The sequence below is a fragment of the Lithobates pipiens genome, unplaced genomic scaffold (assembly GCF_037356315.1).
Source record: "Lithobates pipiens isolate NorthernLeopardFrog02 unplaced genomic scaffold, aLitPip1_a1.2 Scaffold_13, whole genome shotgun sequence".
NCBI classification, from domain to species: Eukaryota; Metazoa; Chordata; class Amphibia; order Anura; family Ranidae; genus Lithobates; species Lithobates pipiens.
The window spans coordinates 477,411,521-477,438,651 of NW_027507718.1; the positions used below are offsets into that span (position 1 = coordinate 477,411,521).

The 27,131-nt window shown below is 44.7% G+C and overlaps 1 protein-coding gene across 2 annotated transcripts; it reads left to right on the plus strand.

Annotated features, from left to right (window-relative positions):
• Positions 1-1,210: 1,210 nt before the first annotated feature.
• SLBP (stem-loop histone mRNA binding protein) lies at positions 1,211-23,966 on the plus strand. Of its 2 annotated transcripts, none has more exons than XM_077477934.1 (8): positions 1,211-1,367; positions 8,551-8,676; positions 11,510-11,647; positions 14,369-14,431; positions 16,089-16,220; positions 17,423-17,572; positions 18,137-18,188; positions 19,407-23,966. In XM_077477934.1, exons 1-8 carry the CDS (start codon positions 1,330-1,332, stop codon positions 19,479-19,481), a joined length of 774 nt encoding a protein of 257 aa, XP_077334060.1. In that variant the 5' UTR covers positions 1,211-1,329; the 3' UTR covers positions 19,482-23,966. The 2 variants fall into 2 exon arrangements, with proteins under 2 accessions (XP_077334060.1, XP_077334061.1); XM_077477935.1 differs by having other exon boundaries at positions 11,540-11,647.
• Positions 23,967-27,131: the final 3,165 nt, after the last annotated feature.

Here is a 27,131-nt window from a genome sequence, read left to right on the forward strand (position 1 = left end):
TCACTTTTGGTAATAAACAGGACAAATAAGGCGATTCTCTCTAATGGGGGACACAGACAGCAATACAGGCCTGACATGGGTTCTAATCCCTCTATGCTCTATCCAAAGCTACAAAACAAAAGCACTGTTTTGCCTTTAGTTATACTTAAAGCGGTGTTTCAGCCCTAAAAAATTATTTTTAAAAGTCAGCAGCTGAAACAAAAGTAGCTGCTGACTTTTAATAAGGATACTTACCTTTCCAGGGCGCCCGCAATGTCGGCCGCCGAGGCTGACATGTCCCTCGGCTCCCAGCGCTGCCATTACAACGAAGGGAAACAGGCAGTGGAGCCTTGCGGCTTCACTGCCCATTTCCTACTGCGCATGTGTGAGTCGTTTTGTGAATGGGACGCGCTGTTTTAGGGAACACACAGTTCCCAGAACACAGCGCACCCCATTACCCAGAAGACAGCGCGGAGGAAGAGAAGATCGAAGATCACAGAGGAGCAGGAAGAAGGCAGTTTAGGAAGACTGCCTAGCAACAGAGATTTCTGGACAGGTAAAAAAAAAATTTTTTTTTCAAATGTTTTTATATATATATATATATATATATATATATATTTTTTTTTTTTTTTTTTTTTTTCTAGGGTGGCCCTCCACTTTAAATGACGACCCTTGGTTATGTCTGATAAAGGACGCCATTTTATTTCCTCTCCCAATTCTATTGGCTAATAAGAAGTGAGCTAGTCACTCGGATTTCATGGTAGAGTAGATGAGGACACGCCCCTCACCTTTCCCTCCCATAATTTTCCGCCAAAACATCCCCCCCCCCTCCTTATCCCCTCAGTGTGTGTGTGAGGTGGGGGAGGGGGACTTTGGCGCGGAATTTCTATTCAAAGCATCTCGGAAGTCCGGACAGCCGACGGCCAATCAGATGTAGGAGCTGCGCGCAGAGACCCCGCCCCGCCTCTGATTGACACCTGAAAATCGCCAATCGCCTGTGACCCCGCTCTACCAATCCGTGGGCGCACCGTGGAAGGTTCCACAGACAGCCGCATTCGGGGGGGGGAAAGCATTTAAAATCGGGAGAAAAATTCTACCGTTTATCTAAAGCGGTGTGTACGCCGAGTTCTGTATGCCGCTCAAAAGCGGGACTTATACGGACAGAGGAGAGTCGGGGGCGCAGTTAATAGAGGCGGGGCGTCGGGTGTGGTGAATTTTGCCACCCCTTTTATCAGGGCTGTGGGGCGGTCCGGTGGCGGGAGTCCGGGATAAGGGGTTAGGTTGTGGCGCGCTGCGCTTAGTAGGAGGAGAAGAGCGGCGGCGGGAGAAGAGAGCATCCCGAGTGTCATCATGTCTCATCACTGGAGCAGCCGTACTGAGGAGCCAAGGTGAGTCCGCCTACTTACCGCTCCTCATCGCCGGGGAGCATGACCACCAACCCCCGGAGGAGGGACACGGCTCTGTTATCAGTGTCAGGTCTGATGGGCCTATCACTGCCTCCACCCACACTGATATCAGATCTGATCTAGAAGGTTCCAGGCCCTTCTATAGTGTGTGTGTGGGGGGGTCTCCTCTCCTCCACCTGATAGATGGACGTCATCTTCTCTGTATAATGTCATCTCTGGGTGCTGAGAGTAGTCACACTGCAGGATAAACCTCCTCCTCTCCCATTGCAAGATAACCTCTTCTGTCCTATGGTAGCTAGTCCTCCTCTTCGTGTCCCCCCCCCCCATCTTATGTCCTACCATGATAACTACGCTCACTCCTAGTTTTCTCCTGTGATAACGAGATCTCAACCCCCACATCCTACCATAACCAGAGACCCCTATTGTGCAGGTGTGATAACCAGGCCCTCTTCTAGTGTCCTATGGTAACTAGTCCCCCTCTGCTTGGGCTACTTGACCTCCCCTTCTGATGTGTTAACTAGATCCCCCCCCCCTCTCTTCTAGCATAACTAGATCCCCCCCCTCTCTTCTAGCATAACTAGATCCCCCCCCTCTCTTCTAGCATAACTAGATCCCCCCCCCTCTCTTCTAGCATAACTAGATCCCCCCCCCTCTCTTCTAGCATAACTAGATCCCCCCCTCTCTTCTAGCATAACTAGACCCCCCCCCCTCTCTTCTAGCATAACTAGATCCCCCCCTCTCTTCTAGCATAACTAGATCCCCCCCCTCTCTTCTAGCATAACTAGATCCCCCCCCCTCTCTTCTAGCATAACTAGATCCCCCCCCCTCTCTTCTAGCATAACTAGATCCCCCCCCCTCTCTTCTAGCATAACTAGATCCCCCCCCCTCTCTTCTAGCATAACTAGATCCCCCCCCTCTCTTCTAGCATAACTAGATCCCCCCCCCTCTCTTCTAGCATAACTAGATCCCCCCCCCCTCTCTTCTAGCATAACTAGATCCCCCCCCCTCTCTTCTAGCATAACTAGATCCCCCCCCTCTCTTCTAGCATAACTAGATTCCCCCCCCCCCCTCTCTTCTAGCATAACTAGATTCCCCCCCCCCCTCTCTTCTAGCATAACTAGATTCCCCCCCCCTCTCTTCTAGCATAACTAGATTCTCCCCCCCCCCCCTCTTCTAGCATAACTAGATTCTCCCCCCCCCCTCTTCTAGCATAACTAGATTCTCCCCCCCCCTCTTCTAGCATAACTAGATTCTCCCCCCCCCATCTTCTAGCATAACTAGATTCTCCCCCCCCCCATCTTCTAGCATAACTAGATTCTCCCCCCCCCTCTTCTAGCATAACTAGATTCTCCCCCCCCCTCTTCTAGCATAACTAGATTCTCCCCCCCCCCTTCTAGCATAACTAGATTCTCCCCCCCCCTCTTCTAGCATAACTAGATTCTCCCCCCCCCTCTTCTAGCATAACTAGATTCTCCCCCCCCCCTCTTCTAGCATAACTAGATTCTCTCCCCCCCCCCTCTTCTAGCATAACTAGATTCTCTCCCCCCCCCTCTTCTAGCATAACTAGATTCTCCCCCCCCCCTCTTCTAGCATAACTAGATTCCCCCCCCCCCTCTTCTAGCATAACTAGATTCTCCCCCCCCCCCCTCTTCTAGCATAACTAGATTCTCTCCCCCCCCCCCCTCTTCTAGCATAACTAGATTCTCTCCCCCCCCCCCCCTCTTCTAGCATAACTAGATTCTCCCCCCCCCCCTCTTCTAGCATAACTAGATTCTCCCCCCCCCCCTCTTCTAGCATAACTAGATTCTCTCCCCCCCCCTCTTCTAGCATAACTAGATTCTCTCCCCCCCCCCCCCCTCTTCTAGCATAACTAGATTCTCTCCCCCCCCCCTCTTCTAGCATAACTAGATTCTCTCCCCCCCCCCCCTCTTCTAGCATAACTAGATTCTCTCCCCCCCCCCCCCTCTTCTAGCATAACTAGATTCTCTCCCCCCCCCCCCTCTTCTAGCATAACTAGATTCTCTCCCCCCCCCCCCTCTTCTAGCATAACTAGATTCTCCCCCCCCCCCTCTTCTAGCATAACTAGATTCTCCCTTGTGCCATATTTTAAAAAACAGTTTCCCCTCTTATCACGATATCTAGAGCCTATCCCTTGTGACGTCACAATAACTAGGGCCTCTCCTTGCAACCTCCTGTAATAACGAGATCTCTGTCCTGTCTTCTAGTACTAGTGTGATCACACTGATCCCCCTTGTGGCATTGATAATTGGGTTCTTGCCTAGCGTTCTGTGAGGACTATTACTCCCACATGCACAACCCCTCCTCATAACTAGACACTGCAAACTCTCCCAAAATTGGTGTTGTCTTTAAAATAGCAAGGCCCCTTAAGTGTCTTGAGGTAACCAGATCCCGTCCTCATGCACCCCCCTTAATGGCTGCCTCGCCAGTTGCACATAATTGTTTTCGTTTCTCTCCCCTGCCAGTGGTGTAGATAGGCAATGGTTACACTGGGCTTCCTAAGAGCTCCTTCACATAGGGGTCAGTAACAGTTGCTGTTTTATCACATGCTGAAAAAATGCAGCTGCTTGGTGCTGTACACATGGGACATTGTTTGCCAAGCGGTATCACCACTGAGGACAACACATTTAAAGTGACTAGGGATTTTTTATTGAGGGATACAACAAGTGTTGATTCAATGATGTCAAACATCCTCTGTGGGTGGCAATAATAGCCACATGTGAGCAACCCCATAAAGCTTAAGTGCTGGAAACTTGATGTGATTGCAGATCCAAAGGGCTGACGACTCAACTGCCAAACATAATGCCTCCCCAATAGGCCAACACTAGGCTGAGGACACTGACCCTCTCTCCTTGACCACCCAGCTCCTTTCCCATGTATGGCTCTAGACCAGGGGGAGGCAACCCAGGGCCCTCCAGCTGTTAAACTACGTTTCCCATGAGGCATTGCAAGGCTGGCAGTTACAATTACTACCTGAGGCATGATGGGACTTGTAGTTCTGTAAACAGCTGGAGGGCCCCAGGTTGCCTACCCCTGCTCTAGACCAAAGGGTTCAGGATGCCATGCTTCTCCATGTGCTGAGCCAGGTAGTGGTTGACTTGACTCCTTGCCTTGTTTTGGCCATGTGGCTGTGGACTCTATTCCTAGGACAAAGGGGTTGGGTCTCTGTCCTCCATGGGCCCATGATGGCCCAAAGGGCTGTGAACTTCTGCCCCATGTGATAGTGCCTTGCCAAGTACCAGTGGTGTGTAGAAGTGTAGAGCTATGTCCTCCCTGTACTTGGTAGTAATCAATATCTACCATCACCCCCAAAGGTGCAATACAGTAAATGTGCAACTGGAGGAGCTGGCAACAATGTGAACCTGTTGCTTTTCCTGCCTGTGGTAAAGTAAGATTTAAGCCGGTGTTCTGCCAAAATATGTCCCCCCCCCCCCATCGGATAGTGTCTGTACTGCGCAGCGCTTGCGCAATACGGAGGACGAGGAGACTCTGAAAGTCTCAGAAGATGAACGGCGCCTGCCCACTCAGTCCAGGTCCAAGCGCCACCATCCATGTGGACATACCGTAGCAGATGGTAACAAGGCTGCTCGTGGGCTCGCCTCGTTTGCCATGCTTCGTGTACGACCTCGCTTCGCTCGGCTATTTTCTATTCTAACTCTGTCCACTTGGATATTGGGGCTTCAACCTGGACTCAGTGCGTAGGCGCTGTTCATCTTCGGAGACCTTCGGCGCCTCCTTGTCAATACTGCGCAAGCGCAGTATAGGGCGGACACTATTCGTCACACCGGTCATAGCCAGATGGGCAGGCTGATGCCTTGTTCGATTCGGGTACAAACAGCATGTCAGTTTTTAGCATGTGATTGATACCGGTTGTAGCCATCAGCAGTAATCATTGTGTTCTTCCGGCAAGGATGGGTCCTTCTGCCAGGAGGACACAATGGCTCTGCCGGAGGGCTTTCCCCCATCAATGCTGACTGTTGATAAAAGGAATTGACCAATTTTGGTTGCCGGAATTAAATTGCATAATCTATGGTATGTCTTACTTTGGAGGATTGTTGGGGGGATGGGGCCTGTCTTAAGCTTTTGGTCCTCCCCTCCCCCCAAGCCATGCTGTCCCCCATAGCTGATGTCTCCTTGGCCAGCTGCTCATTTCCTGTACATTGTCCTCTGATTTGGGGGCATCTTTTGTCTGAGAATCTCGGAACTTCCCCTTCCAGAGAATAGGAAGCCATCATTGTACACCCGCTTCAGCCATAAAGCTTGTCAAAAAAATATCTTAGATTTCTCTGCACATGCTGTCTATGGCTATCCCAGTGTGGCCAGATAGCAGACAATACTAGACGCGTTTAAATTGTCTACTCTGAAAAATGTAGAAAATCATTGTGACCACCTCCCAAAGGCTGCTTCTGCCTGCAGTGTGAAATGCTGGTGGATTGTCCTGATCCCGTCAGTCATAATATTAAATGTTGTGAATTCTAAACGCACATATACCGCACTGTCAGAAAACAAGAAAATGGCAGCCAGCACAGCAGTAAAGTTGCAGTAAAGTAAATATTATTGAATGCTGGCTGGAGATGTGGGTTGCACAATCGTGTACACACCGCGGTAAGCCTCATGTGCGGTCTGTAGATTTTCCAGTGCAGGCCTGTTCTGAGGGGGTTGTTTCCGCTGCAAACAAGCTAAACCCCCAAATTTACCACCAATCAGAATTGCTGCATCTGCCCAACCTGCAGTGGATAGGTGGACACAATTTTAGTTATAGTTATTTTATTAGTTTTAGTTATTTTCTGCAGCTTCTGCTACTGTTGGGCAGGCGATGGATGAGAAGAACAAATGATTTGCTGAATGAAAATTTAAATTGTTACATTTTGTTTTTCATACTATTGTGCCATCAAGTTTTAGACATTTCACTGTGAAAATCTTTATTTCCAGGTTGAACTGGATAGACTTTTTTTTTTTTTTTTCCAACCTTACTATTGATGTGTTTTGACTTATTGGCTCAAAATAACAGTGGATTTATTATAAATGGCTTTGCTCTACACCCTTCCAGCCCCATCTATGTGGATTCCTTATTGATTACAAGGCTGCAATGTATGAAATGTTGATTTCTCTTGTCTCTTGGGCTCGGTTCACATGGCTGTGATGTGGGAACTCTGCGAATCCACTGCAATTTTCCGCATCGCATGTCTCCTGGTGACGTTCACACTGCCCTATGTGAACTGCTGGGAGTGACAATTGAAAGTTAATGACGCTTTCAAATCAGTTTGCATATCTCAACGCGAACTGGAAACTCAGCCAGGAATTGGATTGCCTTAATGTGAACACCCATGCGATCCGATTCTGCTGTTGACCAAAAAAAGGTTCCCATGCAAGTTTAGTCATACGATCTGTATGGCTGAGATTGCATTGCACATGGCATGTGATTTGCAGTGCGAATCACATCTGTCAGACACTGCACCAGTGGGAACCGGCTCTAACCGCTGGTGTTCCCGTCAATCGGCAACCCGTCTGATTAGGTAACAGAAGTGATGTTCCATCACTTCCCCGTGACTGCCATCTTGGTACACCCCACACTCGGCCACAGTAAGCATGCAGTCAGAAGGCAGCACTGGACATCTTTTTACACCCAGCCAAGTCTTGCATTTCACTCTTATTTTTACCAATAAACAGTTTATATTGTGCTAAACATTATTTTGAAATCCGTTGGACTGTTTTGACTTGTCAGATGTGAGATCAGCAGGCTTGCTGCTGTTTTAAAGTTAAACATCAACAGTGTTATGGTTTGAAAAATGTATTTCACTAAGCTCAGTTTACTGGTAAAAATAAGTGAAATGCAGGACTTGACTGGGTGTAAAAAGGTTCCCTTCTGACTGCAGGCCTACTGTGGCAGTGTGGGTGTAGCAATATGGCCATGCTGTCAAGTGACGCAATGTCACATATTCTGACGGGTCACTGATTCATATGGGACACTGGCTCTAGTTGCAGGAAACTTTATTTCCTATAGTAGAACTACACTATGGTCCCTCCTCAAAATAATGTGGCAGAGAATGCGTTTGCTCATGCACATTTTGGCTTTATTTTCCTTTGAGCGATAATCATATGCATGATTAGAAAATTGTTCTCATTTCCAATACTTTGGATGGCTGCACAAAACTCTGCTATTGCTGTTGACACACTGGTTTGAAAATCTTAAGTGTGAAAGTGTGTGGGTTTTTTTTAAATTTTTTTTTTTTCTCAGTCTGATTGTTTTTTTTGGCATGTGTATAGCCAGCTTTAGTGTAACCTGCACTGTATTAGGAGTTTTCACTCTGCAGTGAAATCCGTACTCCTTTGTGGGCAGCATCCATCTTTAACTAGACACATTGGGTTACAGTCTAAACCACCCAGAGGTTTATTTCGGTATAGCAGAGGGCTGTCCTGCTGAGGGCTGATGAGGGGAATAGAAACTATTCTAAAATCTCTAAACTCGATGCTTGGCGCATGAGCGTATGAGCCGGTATGGCTGCTCCCTGAGCTTTTAGTTACACATTAGAAAGTTTTAGCATTCTGTGTGATCAATACTTGCATGAATAAAAAAAAAAAGTTTGTGTATTTTGCATTCAGTGCAGACAGTGTTTTGTGGTGCTGTGTGTGAACAGTCTCCTGCATCGTTAACATCCCAGCCTCTAGTCTGTATACAGGCATGGACCGACCAATATGGTTGGAGGAAGTAAACATTGGAAGACAATCTATTACTGCTCTTGTGCCTGAGCAGGTCCTGAGGCCCTCTGTTTTAGTGGACTTGTAGTCTTACCAATCACAGATCCTATGAATGGATGATGCAGCTTTGCAGACAAAGACCACATCACCGTGCTGGGATAAGCATCCTGTGGGATGGGGGAGTTTTGAGGGTTGGTGTGACATGGTCCCAAAGGTGAACTGTGCCTTTAAGCCATTGATATGTAAAATGGCATTGTCAGAGGTGAAAGCATGAGTAGCTGTAAAATGGCTTTATTTGCCTACCTTATATTCACTACTCTGTAAAGGCTGTTATAATTTTTTGGGGTATGACATCACTTTTTTTTCTCTACTGGTTTCCTGGTGACTTGACTTGGTTTTGCTGAGTGTGAAATATTTTTCTTCTAATTTTATATATATTTTTTTTCAGACCTCAACCACCATCTCGCTGGTCTCAGGGACGTAAACGCCGCTCTGATGGTAACCTTAGAAGACGCAATGAAGATGAAGACTCCACTGTATTTGATAAACCTCCCCAAGACAAGCGTCCCGACAGGTACCATACAGTCTATCATGCCTGGCAACAGTATGACTTGGATGTTGCCAGTTCTGAGTTGGTCGTAAGACCTCTTTAACACTGGTCCATGCCACACCATGCTTTTGCGGTAAAGCGATGCTTGTTTTAGTGGTGCTTTACTACTCTTTAAGAGGTGCTTTTAACCTCATAAAAGGGTTTAAAAACTCCTGTGTTACAGCGATTCCGAATTGCTTTTCAGGCACTTCAGAAGTGCTTCCCATTCATTGTGATGGGTAGGGGTGTTTTGGGAGTGCTGTATACAGTGCTCCCAAACTGCCCCAAAGATGCTGCTTGCAGGACTTTTTCTAATGTCCCACAAGCACACCGACTGGGTGTCAAAGCACTCATGCAGTGAATTGGAGGCAGTTTTCAGGCACTTTACAGGTGCTATTTCTAAAGCTAAAATGCCTGAAAACGGTCTGTGTAAAAGGGGTCTAACAGAAAATGTCCAGGGCCATATTGCGTATAAGTAACTGTCTAAAGGCCAACTCCACCTTGATCTGAGCCTAATAAAGAAAAGGGGTTCATCTTGCATAACGGGGTATAAAAACTAGCAACGAACAAGATTCCTGAGGAACACTGGGAAGGTCTTGGAGGCATTGATCTATGGATTCTCTGTTCAATCTGCTCTGTCCTTTCAAAATCAAATGGGTTTTAATGAATGTAACACCCCAGAGACTTTTACTGTGTTAAATTTAATACCCAGATTAAAGCTGATCTTCACTACATCTGAGCACCAAAAACAATCCTTTTACTTTTTTTTTTATATTCAAAGCAAACTCTCCCTTCCATCCATGTCTTCTTTATTTTATTCTGCCTTTAGCTCAGGCATGCCAGCAGGTGGGCGTGCTTAGCTGAGAAAACCTCTTCTCTCCTGAAGACTCCTGGGATTTATATCATTGGCCTAGGAAGTAACTAAAGAAAGTTTAACCACTTCCCACCCAAGGTATATCCAGGGACGTCCTTGACTTTCCGGGGGTATATCTGAATGATGCCTGAGGCCATAGACATCATTCAGATATCGTAGTTTTCAGCCGGCGATTCCCTGCACCATAAGAACGATCATATCGGCTGTTCCGCCGCTTGGTCGTTCTTACGGGAGGGGACCGCCGCCCTCTGATGCTTCTACCGACTCACCGCTTCCATCGGTGAGTCAGTCACAGGATTCGCCGGCCCCCGGATGATGCCATAGATATTTCTGGTGGACCAAATCGTCCCCAGAGTCTCGATGATCGTTCGGAGGCCGGGCGCGATGTTATGACGTCACGCCCGGCCTCTGCATTCAAAATAACGGTGCAGATTTGGCTAGGAAGCCAGGATAGGGGGGGTGTTTTTTTTTTTTGTTTGTTTGTTTTTTTGGCTTCCCAGCCTAGAGGTGAGATATAGGGTCTTATTGACCCCACATCTCACTGTAAATAGGTCCGATCGTGACATATTTCTATTACAAGGGATGTTTACATTCCCGGCAATGGCGGCTGCATTCCCGGCAATGGCGGCTGCATTCCCGGCAATGGCGGCTGCATTCCCGGCAATGGCGGCTGCATTCCCGGCAATGGCGGCTGCATTCCCGGCAATGGCGGCTGCATTCCCGGCAATGGCGGCTGCATTCCCGGCAATGGCGGCTGCATTCCCGGCAATGGCGGCTGCATTCCCGGCAATGGCGGCTGCATTCCCGGCAATGGCGGCTGCATTCCCGGCAATGGCGGCTGCATTCCCGGCAATGGCGGCTGCATTCCCGGCAATGGCGGCTGCATTCCCGGCAATGGCTTGATTTTTTTTCCTGAAGTTTTCTTAAAGTGAAGGTGCGTGTTATATGTCAATAAATATGGTGTATCCAAATAGTACACTTGAGCTCATCTATTCACCACACACAGCCACAAAGGCAAGAGAATTCTTGTTGGGCCGTGTATTAGTGCTCGGATGGACGCACTTAGACCGAATTTTAATGGTTCAAAGAATGTCAGGCAAAATGGTCGGCCCTCGCGCATGTTCAGTTCATCAAATCCGGCCCTCTTTGAAAAAAGTTTGGACATCCCTGATGTAACCAGTAAACCTTTTTAAAGCGTCGCCTATGGGGATTTTTAAATACCAGTTTGGCGCCATTCCTCGAGTGCATGCAATTTTGAAGCATGACATGTTGGGTATCTATTCGATGTATCTTCTATCACATTATGCAAAAAAATTGGGCTAACTTTACTTTTTTTTTTTTTTTGGGCATGAAACTGTCTTTTTTTTTTTTTTTTCTGAAAACGCGTTCGAAAAATTGCTGTGCAAATACCGTGCGAGATAAAAAGTTGCAACAACCGCCATTGTATTCTCTAGGGTCTTTGCTAAAAAAAAACATATATAATGTTTGGGGGTTCTATGTAATTTTCTAGTAAAAAAATATGAATTTTACATGTAGGAGAGAAATGTCAGAACAATTGGAGAGAATTGTCAAGTCACACCCTATTGTCAGCAATGGCACCATTCCAATCAGTGTCACACTTTGGTGTGCCCCATAGATTTTGAAGAAAGTTCCTGAACTGTTTCTGGCAATTTCAGGTGCGTCTTGCCTAGACATCTGTACATGAAGCTGCACAGATGTCTTCAAAGTTGCACCCAACATAGCACTGGCATGCAGCTTTGAAATCATGTAATTTCATATGAAGTTGCACAATTTCAAAGTCACAGGGCTAAAAGGCTTTCAGATTTGTTTTCCTTCAAATATTGCACAAAATGATACAACTGACTGTTTGCTATCTTTTAGCATCTGCTTGAAAGTGTAGAACAGATTGGGGTACATTACTCCCTTGTTTGCTTGATCTGCTAGGCTGACCTCTCGACGTTACTTTCCTACCAGCTTCACCACCCCAGAAAGCCATAGGCCTGTGTCGAGATGTAAGGACTGGGGGTCAGCGGTGGAGGAAGAAGAAATCTTGAAAGAAACTGTAGAAAAAGATTTGGTCAGGTAAGGAGAAAAACATCTGAAGACTGACAATGTTGGGTATGTCTGGTTATTGGGTACTTTACCAAAACATTCTTTTCCTGTACAGATGAAAAATGATGCTAATAAGTTTGTTCAACAGTACGTTTTAGTTGGCTGTCAAGGTATTTTGTTTTCATCCAGTTAATGTAATTAAATTGGAAACTGAGTTAAAGTTCGTCTTCTGTTTCCATTTTTAGTGTGAAAGCTCTGCCCTCATGGTCTACACATGCAGCTCGCAGCGGGGGTCCAGGGCGTCCCTCTTCTGTTTTCAGGCACAAATCGGGGCTGCATTTTTGCCTGAATTCAGCCCTGAAATGGACCTCTGCAATCCACTCCACAGCCGCACTAGAGAGGTTTGAACCGGCTCCATAGAGGGCCAGTCACAATGTACTGTCATGCAAATTGGATGCAGGGGAACCAGAATCCAGTTCACACTAGTGAGCCCAGCTTAAAGGAGTGCTCATTATTGGTATGTTCAGGTCCCATTCACACTAGAATGCCATGCGGGAAACCAAGGTTTCATGCCAATTTCCTACACCATATTGAAATCTAATCTCTCATGGCCCTTGCAATCTGCAGCAGGTGTCAGTGCCAAGTGAACGACACCCCAAATGCAGATCACCTTACCCACACCAGATTGCATGGTACAAAACTACCATGTGCTGTAGTTGCAGTGTATGTCCTACTTTTGGTGCATTGCTATTTTAGCTCATGCAAAATGAATGGACTGAAATGACACTGCACAGAACTGTATGCGACTTGCACAGAAACACGCAGTGCATTTCTGTGCAACATGATGCCGTTTCAGGTGTCAATAGGCCCTTAAAGGATGTCTCCACCTTGAGCAACATGTTACAGGTACCCCAGTCCCCACCTACTGTGGCTCCCATAGAGATGAGTCAACTACAAGCTGTCTGCCACTGTGGCAAACGGACTAATTTCTTGAAGTTTAAAATCTGATATAGCGTGTGCTGATCAGCACAAGTCCATTGATGCATTATACAGCTCACTAACTGAAAGCCTATACAGAGGTATAGACAGTTTGTGGAAGCTTGGGTGCAATCATTTTGCAAAAAAAAGTACCTACTAAAACATGCGATTAACGGTAAACATAGCCTGCCATGCCAAACGGAGGATTCATGTTTTGCAATCCATATTTTAAACACTGATTGCCCCAAATATAAAACCGTTGCTCTGTCCTCCAACACTTGGCTTTTTAAATTGTTGCAGCCCCCCCCCCCCTTTTTTTTTTTTTTTTTTTTTTTAAACTGCTCCTGTGATTGCCTAAACCTGTGCATGTACAATTCTAACATTTCATTTTTTTTTTTTTTTATGCTTTTACTTTAACCACTTGACCTCTGGGCACTTAAACTACAGCTCAAGGAAAGAGCAGGAGCTAGAGCAGGGGTACGTGGCCTCCTAACCAGACCAATTTTTGGCTTTAAGTGCTCACATTTTGAATTACTCAGTCATGCAACACTACCTATATGACATTTTTGTCCTCTTTTTCACACAAATTGCTTTTACACACCATGGCCACATTGAGAGGCCCAGCATGTAGGGAGCGCCATCAAGCGTTTTCTAGGGGTATACGTTTCAAATCTGACAACCTATTGCACTTTTTATGAGGCACTGTAGTGACATGCATGAATGGGGATGGCTGAGCATGGAGGGCTGAGGATCGATGAGTATGGTGAGCATGGATTGATGGATGGGTATGCAGAGGCTGGCTGCAATGGGCAGATCAGCGCTGTGGGCACTGATCTTTCCCCTCACACTGTACATAGGGGAGAGAGGAACTGGATGTGATGGACAGTTTTTCTGTACAGCATGTCATGGCACTGGTGAGGAGTATATCTGCTCGGTGTGCATATTGTATTTTCTGCCCTCTCCCTGCAAAACTTTGTGAGGTCACTTGTTGCTGCAGTTCATTGCAGATTTAACTTCTTTTCAAAGTGGAATATATTAGGCTATAATTTGTGTATAAAGTGTTCAGAAGCTGAGTTTACAGGCATTTCAAGTGCTAAACGTGGTAACTCTCGTTTAGCCACGTTTCATGTACAGGAGTATTTTCATTTTTCGGCTATTTTGGAGAAGAATTTTTTTTTTAAATGCAACAAAACTGACATTTAAATGTGGGTTACGATGTCAAGTTGCATCATTCAGGAGAGGTTGTAAAAACATCCCGTGTACATGAAGCCTTAATGCATTTGTGTTGGAGGCTTGCATAAAAGTGGACAGTCTGGTTTTAAAGTAGATCGATTGCATTTAGGCTAACCATTACACCAGCAGCCAGTAATTCAACATCAAATGTGAGTGAAAAATGCAAAAAGCACCGCAGAAATGGGTCAAAAGCAAACATGCATAGGTGGGAGCCAGACCTAAATGACGGTTAGTTCTCAACTGAATATAGTTGTGTGCATATTTAAAGGCAAGGTTTGCCTTCCTGAAGTTTTTTTTAATTTTTTTTATTTTTTTATGCAGCGCTTTACAACTTGAGGGTAGACGGTACAAGTTTAATACAGTAGGAATCAGAGGGCCCTGCTCATTAGCACTTACAATCTAATCTATAGTATACTGTGAGCAGTGCCGTCTAAATGAACGCCCCATCAATGAACAGATCTTGGCACAACACTTAGGTGTACAAGGTTTACCTGGTTGTGTGTGGGCCTTTTTAATATTTGATTGTTGCTTTCTTTTCAGGTACAAGAGAAAGCTGCTTATTAATGACTTTGGGCCAAGGGAAAGAAGATCATCTTCTGGAAGGTAATTCAAAGACTGATATGGTGAACTATTTGGAGTTTTCTACTGTGTGGAATAAACACCTCTGTCTTGGTCCTGCAAAAGGGTTGGACTTTCTAGAAGGAAAAAATTGCTTGCTTGGTTATAGGGTGTACATTGCCATATATTTTGGGATCTGTGGAGAAACGTTTTAAAAGCAAATTTCTCCTTTTTTGGGGGGAGGGTTTATTTTATTCTGGAGCCTGCAGATTGCAGGTGCGATCTCCTGGTTCCTGCAGACTCAGGATGGCTATCTGCCCGTACATCATATGGCCAGGAAGAATTGCTGAATTACCAGAGCCTTTGTAGTTTGAGAGCTAAAAGCCGTCGGCTGCAACGGCTAACAATATTTGTAGGCATTCATTCACAGGAAACTGGATGATGTGGCAGGAGTCCGCAGCTGATATGTTATTAAATTGTGACAGTGGAGAAGATCACACCACAATTTAATCTCTTCAAGAAGGTGTAGACCACTGATGGCTGCCTCCATGCTTCTCTCATGTTTCTAGTTGAGATTGCATATCTGAACTTGGTCTTCTTACAGGAATGTGTAACTGAGCTATTTAGCCTGTCTACACTTTCTAATTTGGTTGTCTGTTTTTTTTTTTTTGTAAATAATTTTTATTAGAAGAATTTCACAGTATAATCAAGGTACAAATCACAAAGAAATCAGGAAATGACCACCAAATAATCACAACATACTCACAAGATTGTCGCAAAGTCATCACAAAATAATTGCAAAGTAATCATAAAGAAATCTCCACATCCCCCCAACTATTATATCAGACCCTAACCTCCCTCCACCCTGAAAGCACTCCAGCACGCTGAATTAGAGTAGTGAAATGGCAGGGGGGAGGACATAGAATAGTGGGGAGGTGGGTGAGACAATGGGTGATCAAACTAAGAATAAAACTAAGCTTAACATGTGAAAGAAAGGGAGGGAAAGAAAGGAGAAAGGAAAGAAAGAGTGAAACTGTCAGAAATTGGTCTGTCATACGCTCAAGGTTGATACTAAGTAGGCACAAGAATGGTCCCGTGTAGACTCCGCATCCTACTAGGAGTAATTGGTCAACGGTCATGGGCACACATCTGGAGTTTTCCTACGCCATGTTTCCCACATTTGCCAATTATTATCAAACTTTAACTTTTTTCCAAGCCTGAGGGCTAGGGTTGACTCATACGTGTAGTGCAGATTAGTAGTGGCCCATACCTCTGAGGCATTAGGTGCTTGATTGGTTGTCTGTTTTAAACATCACAAAACATAACATCTGCTGTGATTAAAAAAAGTTTAATGACCACCCATCACACATTTACTGTGGCAGGGCATCCTCTCTGCGACAGATCACATACCTAGTACATGATCTGACACTTCTGGGTCAGGTGCGCACAACGTCACTGACCAGTCCGCTTCTGCTCTGATTATAGACAACAGGAGCCCAGCTGTGGGTACCATGGACAGTCCCCTTATGTCTCTCTGAAACGTGTTGGGCATGGCTATGTAATCGCGCACGCTCACTGACCAGTGGCTGAGTCTGGTGCGGCCACACAGCCTGCTGCAAATGGGAGAGCAATTACTAACTACAATGGGGCTTTAAACACTGCTTAGTACATACCTTTACTGTAAGGTTTCCTCTATTCACAGCTCTGATTCCAAAGATTCCTCCACTCGTGGTGAAATGGAAACTGACTCATCTGTTCTTGCCAGAAGACAGAAGCAGATAAACTATGGAAAAAACACAATTGCCTATGACAGATACACAACAGAAGTTCCAAGGTATGACTGGAGTTATATCAACCTAATACAATAGAGTAGCTTTATATAAAACCTTCCTTGTCTCTAAAATATAAACGATATCAAATGTTTAGCACTGTTGGCAGTTAAAGGGGTTGTATACCCACATTTTTAACTTTTACCTACAGGAAAGCCTATAATAAGGCTTAGCTGTAGGTAAAAAAAATATCTCCTAAACCTGTACGGTTTAGGAGATATTCCCCTCGGTATGCGCCGCTGACTGCAGCGGCGCATGCGCGCAAGGGGTTTCTCGCCGTCAAAATCCGGCAGCGGCCGGACTGAAATCTCCCGCGCGCATGCGCGGGAGTGACGATATCGCAGCTCCGGCCACTCACAGCGCCGGAGCCGCGATACCCGGAAGAAACTCAGAGGGAGCATGTCGGCTCCCTCGGCGTGAATCGGGCCAGATGTCGGGGCCTCGTTCTAAGGTAAGTATTTTATAATGAGCTAGTATGCTAGTTAAGTATTCTAGTAAGCTAGTTAAGTATTCTTAACATTCAACAAAACGTTTTTTTGTCCTAGCAAGGGAGATTCTCTCAAGTTGCCCTGATCACAAATGTCACGAGTAAAAGTGAGGCAAAGCTAAATTTATAAAGGGAAATCTTCAATGAGTCCCTGTGATTTGGAAGAGGGGGAGAGTTTTCCTGAGTCATGGATGTCGAAACAGTTTATCCAAATCTGGCATGTTCAGAAAGTTACAAAAGTGATTTCTCTTGAGTATATCCCTGAGGTGGACCATGAATAAGGACGGTTGTAGCTAGCGAAATAGCCTTTCTAGCATAATCATTCATCCATTCTCTAACACGGCCCCATCCAAGATGTCCACGTCACTCAGCTGTCTGGGACTCTCCCTCCTAATTGACTGAGACACAACAGTGGCGCCATTGGCTTCGGCTGCAGTCAGCCAATCAGAGGGGGCAGGGCTGAATGGCAACTGTGTTCTGGACACATGGAGCTGCATTTTGGCTCGGGTGCCCCCATAGCAAGCTGCTTGCTGTGGGGTCACTCAACAGGAGGAAAGGGGCCAGGAGCAGTAAGAGGGACCCGAGAAGGAGGATCAGAGCTGCTCTGTGCAAAACGATTGCACAGGGCAGGTAAGTATAACATGTTTTAAAAAAAAAAAAAAGCTTTACAATCCACTTTAATGTTATGCTAATTTTTAAATGACTTGTATTTTTCTTTAGACACATGAGACAGCCAGGCATTCATCCTCGTACCCCTAACAAATTCAAGAAATACAGCCGCAGGTCATGGGACCAACAAATCAAGATTTGGCGCATTGCTCTACATGCATGGGACCCTCCTACTGAAGAAGGCAGTGAACTGCAGCCCTTGTAAGTCCAATCACTGTACAGATTTCTATGTTTTGTGGGTGATCACTTATAACCATGTGGTGATGGTGTCAAGCCTAGTTTGCTGTGAAAGGGGGAAAAAGTTGATTGCCATTGCACTTTTTATAGAGGAACTAAAGTCTGCATTTACTTTCCTTCACCGGTCCAATGTCCCTTGCTGTCATCTTTTACATGGCTTCTTCTGGCTGTCAGGCTGAGTCAGCCCCCATTGGCTGGTGTGGGATGACATGGCTCCTTCACAGGGGTCATGCAGTGCACTAATCTATGCCAGAATGTAAACCTAAAGACTTGGTAAGCAGATCGCTCTCTTGCTATAAAATAGACCTTTCATGTCGCTTCTGGCGTCAGTGGACTTAGCCCTTCTCTATCCAAACTTAGAATGGTTAGATTCAGCAAGCCTGAGCTGTGGCTGTGAGTCTTGCATTGGCCACTGATTTTATACAGCAAGGCACATTGCTACTTTCCCATACAAAAGGGAGTGTCGAGGTGCTACTTTAACAAATCCATATTGATCGGCCTCTGAAAGATTGTCCTTTATCTTTACAGTAATGAGGACGACATGACCACTGTAGAAGATACATGTGAAGAAGACCTTTTGGTAAGTACTGAATATTTCCCCCCACTCTTGCCTGTTTGTGAGTTATAGCCTTTACAAACTATAGTATACTGCATATATGTTAACTGGCTGCACTGAAAACCTGTCCAGTTCACATGTTGGGTGAGTCATATGCATTTTAAAAAGCCTGTTTCGTATAAATGAACAGAACCTGGAAATTCCTAGACGGTAGAAATACCACTGAATTGGGAAGGGAGACAGTCTTGGGTATTCAGAGACATGGAAAGTTTCCCTCCCTCACCAGTGCAGTACAGCGTCTCATGACAGGTGTGTAGTGGTGATCAGGGATAATGACTTTTTAACCACTTGGTGTCCAGCTTCCGCACATATTCTGTGACAGGTCAGCTCTTTTGTGGCAATGACGTACCCATACGTCGGTCCGTGCATGTGATTGCGGGCTCAGGGTCTGTCAGCCCCACGCAAACTCTGTTCAGAGTCAGAACAGGGATTTGCCTTTGTAAACAAGGCGGATCCCCGTTCTGATGGGACATGTCAGATCTGTTTACAGTGACTGGAATCCGTGATCAGTCATGTCCCATGTCATCCCGCCCACCCCCCCCCCCCTACTGTTTGAACATGCTGAGGGAATGTATTTAACCCCTTGTTCACACACTAGTGTTAATCTTTCATGCCAGTGTAATTTATACATTGATTAGTGCTATTTTATCGCTTATCAATGTAGTAATGTCACTGGTCCAGATTGCCGCTATTACCAGTAAATAAATATATATTTATATTAGCACGAAAAAAAAACAGAGGTCATCAAATAGCTCTGTGGGAAAAGACCTCGATTTTGTTTGGGTACAGCATCACAAGACCGCAATTGTCAGTTAAAGCGACGCAGTTCCTTATCGTAAAAAATGGCTGTTTCATAACAGCTGTGATTACCATTGTGGATTAAGTGCTGCTATTAATGAAACCCATTCATAACAGGTGTGTGTATTGCGATCATGTAATACCCAGGAGAACACAGCTGTTGCAGGATCACCTGGCAATGTACAAGTGATCCAGCATGCCCACCCACAGTAAATCTTCTGTGGGCGGGCAGGAACTGGTTGATTAAAACTATCTGCATTTTTGAAGAAACTTTAATCTAAAAGTGGTGCAAAACGGCAGGTAATGGAGGAAAAGGTGAAAAGTTCTGCTGTGATGGTGGATGTAATGTTTGATCTGTGCTTTGACACTTTGTGTTCTGTTCAGTTTGAAGGAACCCCAACCAAGATCAGGAAAGTTGAAGCGGACAACGGCTTGGACCTGGAAATCATGTGCGATTGAGTTATTTCTCAGCTTTCCTCCCAGCGGGTAACATGGGATCTTTTTATCTGCTCTGTGAAGGCAGAAGGTTTCCCCGCTGTTCTGCAAACTCTTGGACTTGTTGGCCACATATAATATATACGTAATACTGGTGCTGGCAGCTACCTATTATAGAAGCACTTGTTGGAACAGCAGTGCTGTGCCTGGCCAATTATTTACTGGAAACATTGTACTATTGTGCTGGATTCACTGGTTTAAGGCAGCACAGTTCCTGGAGCTCATGAAAATGGCATTTAAGTTTTTGGTTTTACTTGGACTTTTATTCTGTTTAATAATTTTTTTTTTGCGTTTTGGTTATAAATGGTATTTAGTGTTATGCGGCCAAATTTCAGTTTGAGTCTTCTCTGTTGGCCTTGAAATTTATGTAAATCTAAAACCTGTATTTCAGAATGTTTTGTAATTTTTCCACTGTACAATTAAAGCTGAAATCCTTCATCAGCTAGCAAACGTTTTCATTCCTCAAGAGGGCATCACTGCCATGCAAGGCATATTTCTACATTTGCATGGCATGAAAGTCCCAGCTGATCTTACTCCTGGCTGTAATATATTTAGGATTTCAGCTTGTATAAGAGCAGTGTGACCAGCAAGCTTTGACAAATCATTCAGAGCTTTCGGCAAGCTTTGAAGCTTTTAAAGTACCAGTCAGCTCCAGTTTGTAAAAGTTGAACACAGATCCTAATGGTATAGCTGTTTGCCACTTTAAACGGGCTGCTAGCAGGCTTTCAATATGCTTCAAGAAGTGCTGAATCCTGCTAGCTTGTTTCTAAAATGGCAATCAGCTCTCCCATTGGGATCTGTGTATACCATTTACAAACTGGAGCTGATCGATACTTGAAAAGCTTCGACACAGCTTGCTGAAAGCCCTGTAAATGCCTTGTCATATAACTTACTGCTCCTATACAGGCTGGGGGAGGGGCCTTAGACCCCAGCATTATGGTTGCAACTCCACCCTTTCTCCATTCACGAAACTGAACTTGGCTTTGTTTTGTGACTGGTCGGGGGCAGAAATGCAATCGGCTTTGAGACCTGCAGAACTTACAGCCAAAGTGGAGCTTAGGGGAATGTAGCGCTCACGAAGGGAGACTACCTAATCTTGGTGTGCCATCCACAACACTGATGCCAAGGCTCTTTCCACACTGGCTACAGAAAATCACCCGGGAACACTAGTCCTTATTACAAAAGTTTATTGGCCACATCAGAGCATCATAAAATGGCTGACATGTTTTGACGAGAGCCTTAGTGCTACTAAGGCTCTTGCAGAAATGTGTCAGCTATTCTATGGTGATCTGATGTAGCCAATAAACTTTTGGAATAAGGACTACAGTGTTGCTGGCTCTCTCTTTCTGTTTGCAGCAAGAGTGTCCAAAAAGTACAGCAGGAGCTGGATTTCCTCTGGCATATAAACAATTCGTTGAATATAGAAGTGTGACTGCATGATTGTGAAGTCCTCTCGAGGAGCAAGGTGGGGTTTGCATGTTAACCTGTGAAGGTAATCTTGCCTGGAATTGGGCTTTAGACAAGTTTCTTATTGCAAAGCTTACCTGGAGATCCCGCCAGTAACAGCACTTCTGTTGCTGCCAGCAAGGCTCTGCCTTTGCAAGGCTCTGTTGCCAGCCTTTCATGCTTTCTAGTACAGTTGGCAATTGGGCTATTAGATGTGAAGCCCAGTAGCCAACTAAAGGCTCATACAACACTGATGCTAATTGTGAGGCAGTGGCTCAGTGTTGGCTTGAAATGGGAATTGCTGTTTATGGCAGGATCTCTGAGTAAAACGTTGTAAGATTCACAAATTTAAATTAAAACTGCATACCAAGGCACACAGCATTTGTTTGGATTGCATTCTATGTAAACCCGTTTAACTTTCAACATTTTAGGAAATGCAGAGATGTTCTAAATGTGTGTGCTTTTTTTTAAATTTATTTTTGGGGGGGGGGGGGGGGGGGGTTTCATTACTCCGCCTGTCTCTTCAAAACTCCTATCCGTTATGGGCCCGTTTACACTAGAATGCTGTGTGGGGAAACCCAAGTTTTGTGTTTGTTTCCTACACTGCCTTCAGAACACACCGCCCTTTCAATCACTTTTGCCTGCAACGGATCTTGTGGTAGAAAAGAATCATGCAGTCTGGTTGCGGTGTATCCAAAATACTGCATGTACTATTGCTTTGATATTTTCGCCTAGTCAAAATGGATGAGCTGAAATTGCACCACACAGGAACACATTACATTCCTTTGTAGTTCCTAATGACTAAGAAAAATAAGCTTTCAGACTGAGTAGTGTGGTTGGAGATCCCCACAAGTTCACTCTGAAATGACCTATGGCTCGAAAGGTGGTAGCTAAAGACTTGCCACATTGTCCCATATATAACGAGTGTGGCATAAACATGTACATGATTCCTCTTGTGACTCCACTGCAGGCATCGGATAACTCTGTATTCGCTATTCAATGTATTTATCACTGACCTCTTCCTGGCTTCTCAGTCAATTAATATTGGCTGCTTGTTTGTTTTGCCTCCAGAATCTTTTTGCCTTATCCAAAGATGATCCTGCTGTGACTCCAGTTTGAGCAAGCACATTATTTTTTGTTCCATTTTAACTAGCGTGTTGAACAAAAATTGACAGAATTCCCCCATCCTCAATGTGGATGGGGGAATCCTCCCTGCTGAGCTTTTGTGTCCTGATGGTGACGACTTTCTGCTGTCAGAATACATGAATTGGTGCTGCTGACATGCATTTTTACCATGATTTTGCTGTTTCAGATTTGCTTTTGAGTTGTCTGCGCCTGTGAAAATGGACATGTGACTCATTGTGGCGCAATTTTACCACAATTTCATTTCAGTATAAGGCTGCATTCTTGGTGCGGTTTTCAAAGCCACAGCAAAGATGCAGCATGCAGCACTTTTCAAAATGCACTGCACCTGTAATGCAATGTTGTAAATGGTCCCATTGGATTTAAAGGGAAACCCCCCCCCCCTCCCACGGTAAAGCAGGAAAAGCATAAGGCCCCTTTCACACTGGGGTGCTTTGCAGGCATTACAGCCCTAAAAATAGTTCCTGCAAAGCGCCCTGAAACGGCCGCTGCTGTCTCTCCAATGTGAAAGCCCTGAGGGTGTTCACACTGGAGCGATGTGCTGGCAGGACGCTCAAAGTCCTGCTAGCAGCATCTCTGGAGTGGTGTATACACCGCTCCTGCCCCTTGAAATCAGTGGGGCAGTGATGCTATACTGGCAGCATAGCGCTGCTGTAGCAGTGCTTTGTGGTGGTTTTTTACACTACCCAGCGGGGATTAAAACCGCCCTGCTTGCGGCCAAATAGCACCGCTTTACCGCTGACGCCAGCCCAGTGTGAAAGGGCCTTTAGTGTATAGCTGCAGCCCTGTGAAGGCAGGCAAGGCAATGAAGCCACCCTAAAAGCAGATATCAGGGCACCAGTTTGTTTAGAAGGTAACAAGTTTGCTACAAAAAAGATCCGTGTACTGGAAGTGATTTCACCAGAATTTAATGCCATAAAAATAAGCTGCATGTCGCATGCTCACCCCATACTGGGCATTTTACTTCACTCCTGGCAGCTGAACAGTGCCTGAGGATTGAAGAAAAGGTAAACTGCTGGGGATGAGGGGAAGAGCGCAAACATTTTAAACTTTAACACCCATCAAAAACCCCACCTGCTGTGAAAGATCTTGGCTAGTTAATATTGGCTCTATACAGCAGTAATATATTAGCCCTAATATCTATATTAGTGCAGTATATAGAGTAAGGGAACATTTAACTTGGTTTATTTTCTGCACCAGTATTTCATCTTGTGCATTTGTCTGCATGGCTCCAGGGACTTGTCCAGCCTTTAGTTGAAATGTTACACCCGTTAAATCTGCACAATTGGTGCCTACATAAGAAACGTTCTAAAATAACCCTGTGCAGGTCCATTAAGTGACTTCATAACATAACCTTACTCTGCATGATTACTTTTAAATGCGATTCTGTAACCAAACCTCGTTGTACATAGTTGGCAGCATTGTGTATATATTTTCTCACTTTAAGCTGGCAATGCATATAGCTAGACAGAATTTTTTTAAATCTTGTAATCATCAATGTACAAACATTATAAATGTTCACTTTTGTACGTGGCAGTTGTATACTTCATGTTTACCAATTCACCTGTAACAAATTTTGATAAATAAAACAATTGCTGTCCTTTTTTGTTCTTACAAATGTCTGCATATCCTTTGTGCGTATTCTAATGCACTGTACTGAAAGTAATTTATAGGCTGGCGTTGACCATCTTTCCTTATAAGAATGGGATTTGCTTGGTGTTAATGCTGCCCTTGGGATTTTATAAGTGAAATATGTATGTGTATACAATATGTACACTAGGTGCACATAAAAAAATCGCATCTGGCAAAATTTGTAAAATGATTCCATAACCTAATAAAATAGAAATTATGCCTGCCTTATTATTGATGGTGACAACAGTTTGTGCAGCACTTAAAGCCTAGTATACACTTAGTTTTGGGTTTTTTGTTCAACCCAGCAGGGCTAAGCAATTGCTATTGTGTTCTGACAGGGGGATGGAGCACCCACCTCATTGGCTGAGAGCGCTGATCAGCAGACCCTTTTTTGGTCATGCTCCACCGACTGCCTGCAGTACACACGGGCCCACATGTTGGCTGGTTTCTATTGAACCAGCTAATACTGCCTGACACTTGATCTGTCTATACTAGGCTTTAGCTGGCCATGGTGATCCGTGTATTCTGATTGTTGGGATGACTCCCTGCTGTCAGAATACAAAGGCTCAGCAGGAGAATTTCCCAATCTACATCAAGTGTTTTTTCTAACCAGGTTAGAAAAATCTATGGGCTGCTGAATGCATGCTCTGCTCAAAAAAAACCTTTCCTCTCCAAACTGAGAAAAGTGTCTGCTTTGTTCCAGAAAAGGGTATCTTGCTATCGGGCAGCTTTCAGGAACTTTTTCTGAGTGCTTTGGGTTTTAGTGAATTTCCTTGGACATGTGGAAAGCGCTGTATGCTATCTTTCCTGGTTGAGTATTTTTGTCTATGTAAAAAGGATCCTATGGTTCAATTGCTGGTTAGTGAAACTAAAGGTGATGAAGGTACCAAGTCAAACTGGTGCTTCCTTTATAAATTCAGGAAAGATTGCTTTTTGTAAGCAGCAAGCCTTGGACTCTAAATCAGACTTGCTCCTCAGTTACATAAGAACTAGACCCTCAAATGCTAGATCTGGAGGCAAATCCTCCTAACTGAAGGAGTTCTTGTGCCTGTCTGGACATGGATTACTCGGTCTGCAGCAGTGTCCAGAGGTTACTGAAAGCTTGCTGCTTTGTGCTCAATATCTTCTACACAGAACTTTTTTTTTTTTTTTTTTTTCTCTTGCTCTTCTGTAAGAGCCGATGTCCCAGGTGGTCATCACTCTTCTGCTGGAAGATGTCTCGTGACATCTTTTTCCATCCTGTTAATGCTTTCCAAACCAAATGGTGATAGCCTAGTCTGGATGTCCAAGGGTCTCAACAAATTCCTGAAAGTACACACATTCAGAAATGGAGACTACCCTATTGGTAGTTTTTGCTTTTTATTGGGGTATTTCTGGCATCAGTAGATATAAAGAATTCCTACCTACACAAACAACTTATTTTTTATTTTTTTCTCTTAACCAAGTAGTTTCTACAGTTTGTGTTCTTGACCATTGGGCTTTTTACGGTCCCCTAAGTATCTACCAAGTTGTTGGCCACATTGGATATTTCCTTAGTCAGGAACCTGATCAATGTGTGCTGCTTGGCAATCTGCTTGGAAGCTGACCTAAAATGTCCATCAAATGGTGCAGGTCCTGTAAAGGTTGTTTACTGAATTACTGGAGCACTTGGCTTAAAGCAGAGCTCCACCCAAAAGGGAAGTTCCTCTTTAACCACTTCCCACCCGGCCAATGCATATGTACGGCCGGGTGGGAGCAGTCTACTTCTGATAGGACATTCAGGAACGTCCATCAGAAGGAGCGGGATCGCGCCCGGACACGGCACATCTCAGATCGGCAGGAGGGCTCTGTGATTGGCCCTCCTGATCACATGATGGCCGTGTCCAATCACGGCCGTCATGTGATGTAAACAGCCGGTTGCTAGGCAATCGGCTCTCCTCACACGGAAGTCATCGCTGAGGAGAGCAGATCGCTGCAGCCGGCTGATGATCAGTGAATATGATGTTTTTTTACAGCTTTTTACTCACTGATCACCAGTCTAGTGTAATACACACAACACACCACACAGTATAAACACAATGTCCCCACACATGTCCCCAAAACACACATGTCCCCAAATAATAAAAACACATGTCCCTAATAATAAAACCATGTCCCCCACATATGTCCCACTAAAATCACATGTCCCAATGATTATCTGCACACATATGTACGTGATCACCTGCACACATATGTACATGATCATTTGTGTACATATGTCCGTGAGCACACAAACCAATTATTATACACTTAACGGATTTTTTTTTTTTACCAAAAACATGTAGCAGAATACATTTTGGCTTAAATTTATGACTTTTATAAATTTGATTTTATTGGATTTCTTTTAAAATAGAAAAAAGAAAATATTATTTTTTTTCCAAATTTCCGCTTTTTTTGCGCTTCTATCGCAAAAAATAAAAAACGGAGTCGTGAATAAATAACACCAAAATAAAGCTCTATTTGTGCGAACAAAATAACAATTTCATTTGGGTACAGTGTAGCATGACCGCGCAATTGTCACTGAAAGCGCGAGAGCAATGAAAGCTGAAAATTGGGCTGGGAAGGAAGGGGGCGAAAGTGTCCTGTATTGTAGTGGTTAAGGACTCGTTCTCCACTTCTCTTAACCAGTTTCAGACCAGCTGCTGCAGTTGAACTGCAGCAGGTTAACTTGGCTGGCGGGTGGGACAATTGGAATCTATTCAGAACCGATCAGTGCCCAGGCCAATGATTTCTGGCCTGGACCTGATTGGTCCTGGTGAATGAAATCCTTTCCCTGCCTGTAAGTGTAAACACAGGCAGGGGAAGTAATGGAACTTTTTCCAGAGAAGAGACATCTCAGTAAGTTGCACCAACACTACACTGATGCAGTACACATAGGCACACTTTTCAACCCCTAATTGCCTCTCCAGTTAACCCCTTCACTCCTTGTCGGTGTCACCCAGTGCAGTGTTGTGTTCATATTTTTCTTTGATCACTGTACTGGTGTAATTTGTGACAATCAGTATTGGGTCTAGGACTCCCCCTGAGCCTACTAATAAAGGTTAAATCCCTTGATCACCTCATCACCAGTGAACATGCTATTGGTGTCATGGGTAATGTTATTGGCTTTTTTTTTTTTATAGCATCAGGGCACCCACCGTATATATTTTCTAATAAAAGGTTTAACCCTCTTATCACCTGGCAGGTGACATCAGTGAGGTTTTAGTGTCAGTCAGGGTCTGTCGCCACAGGCAGTGTCAATTACTAGTAGCGCTAGCACTAACACACACCCATGCACGCACCATACACCTCCCTTAGTAGTATAGTGTCTGAAGGATCGATATCTTTGATATGAGCAGAACTATATTGGTGTTCCCAAAAATGCAGTGTTGGTGG

Excerpts from the sequence above, each read along its gene's own strand:
- SLBP (XM_077477934.1), top strand. The coding sequence starts at position 1,330 with ATGTCTCATCACTGGAGCAGCCGTACTGAGGAGCCAAG. Across the intron at positions 1,368-8,550 it reads AGCCGTACTGAGGAGCCAAG|ACCTCAACCACCATCTCGCT; the intron begins GTGAGTCCGCCT and ends ATTTTTTTTCAG. Across the intron at positions 16,221-17,422 it reads TACACAACAGAAGTTCCAAG|ACACATGAGACAGCCAGGCA; the intron begins GTATGACTGGAG and ends ATTTTTCTTTAG.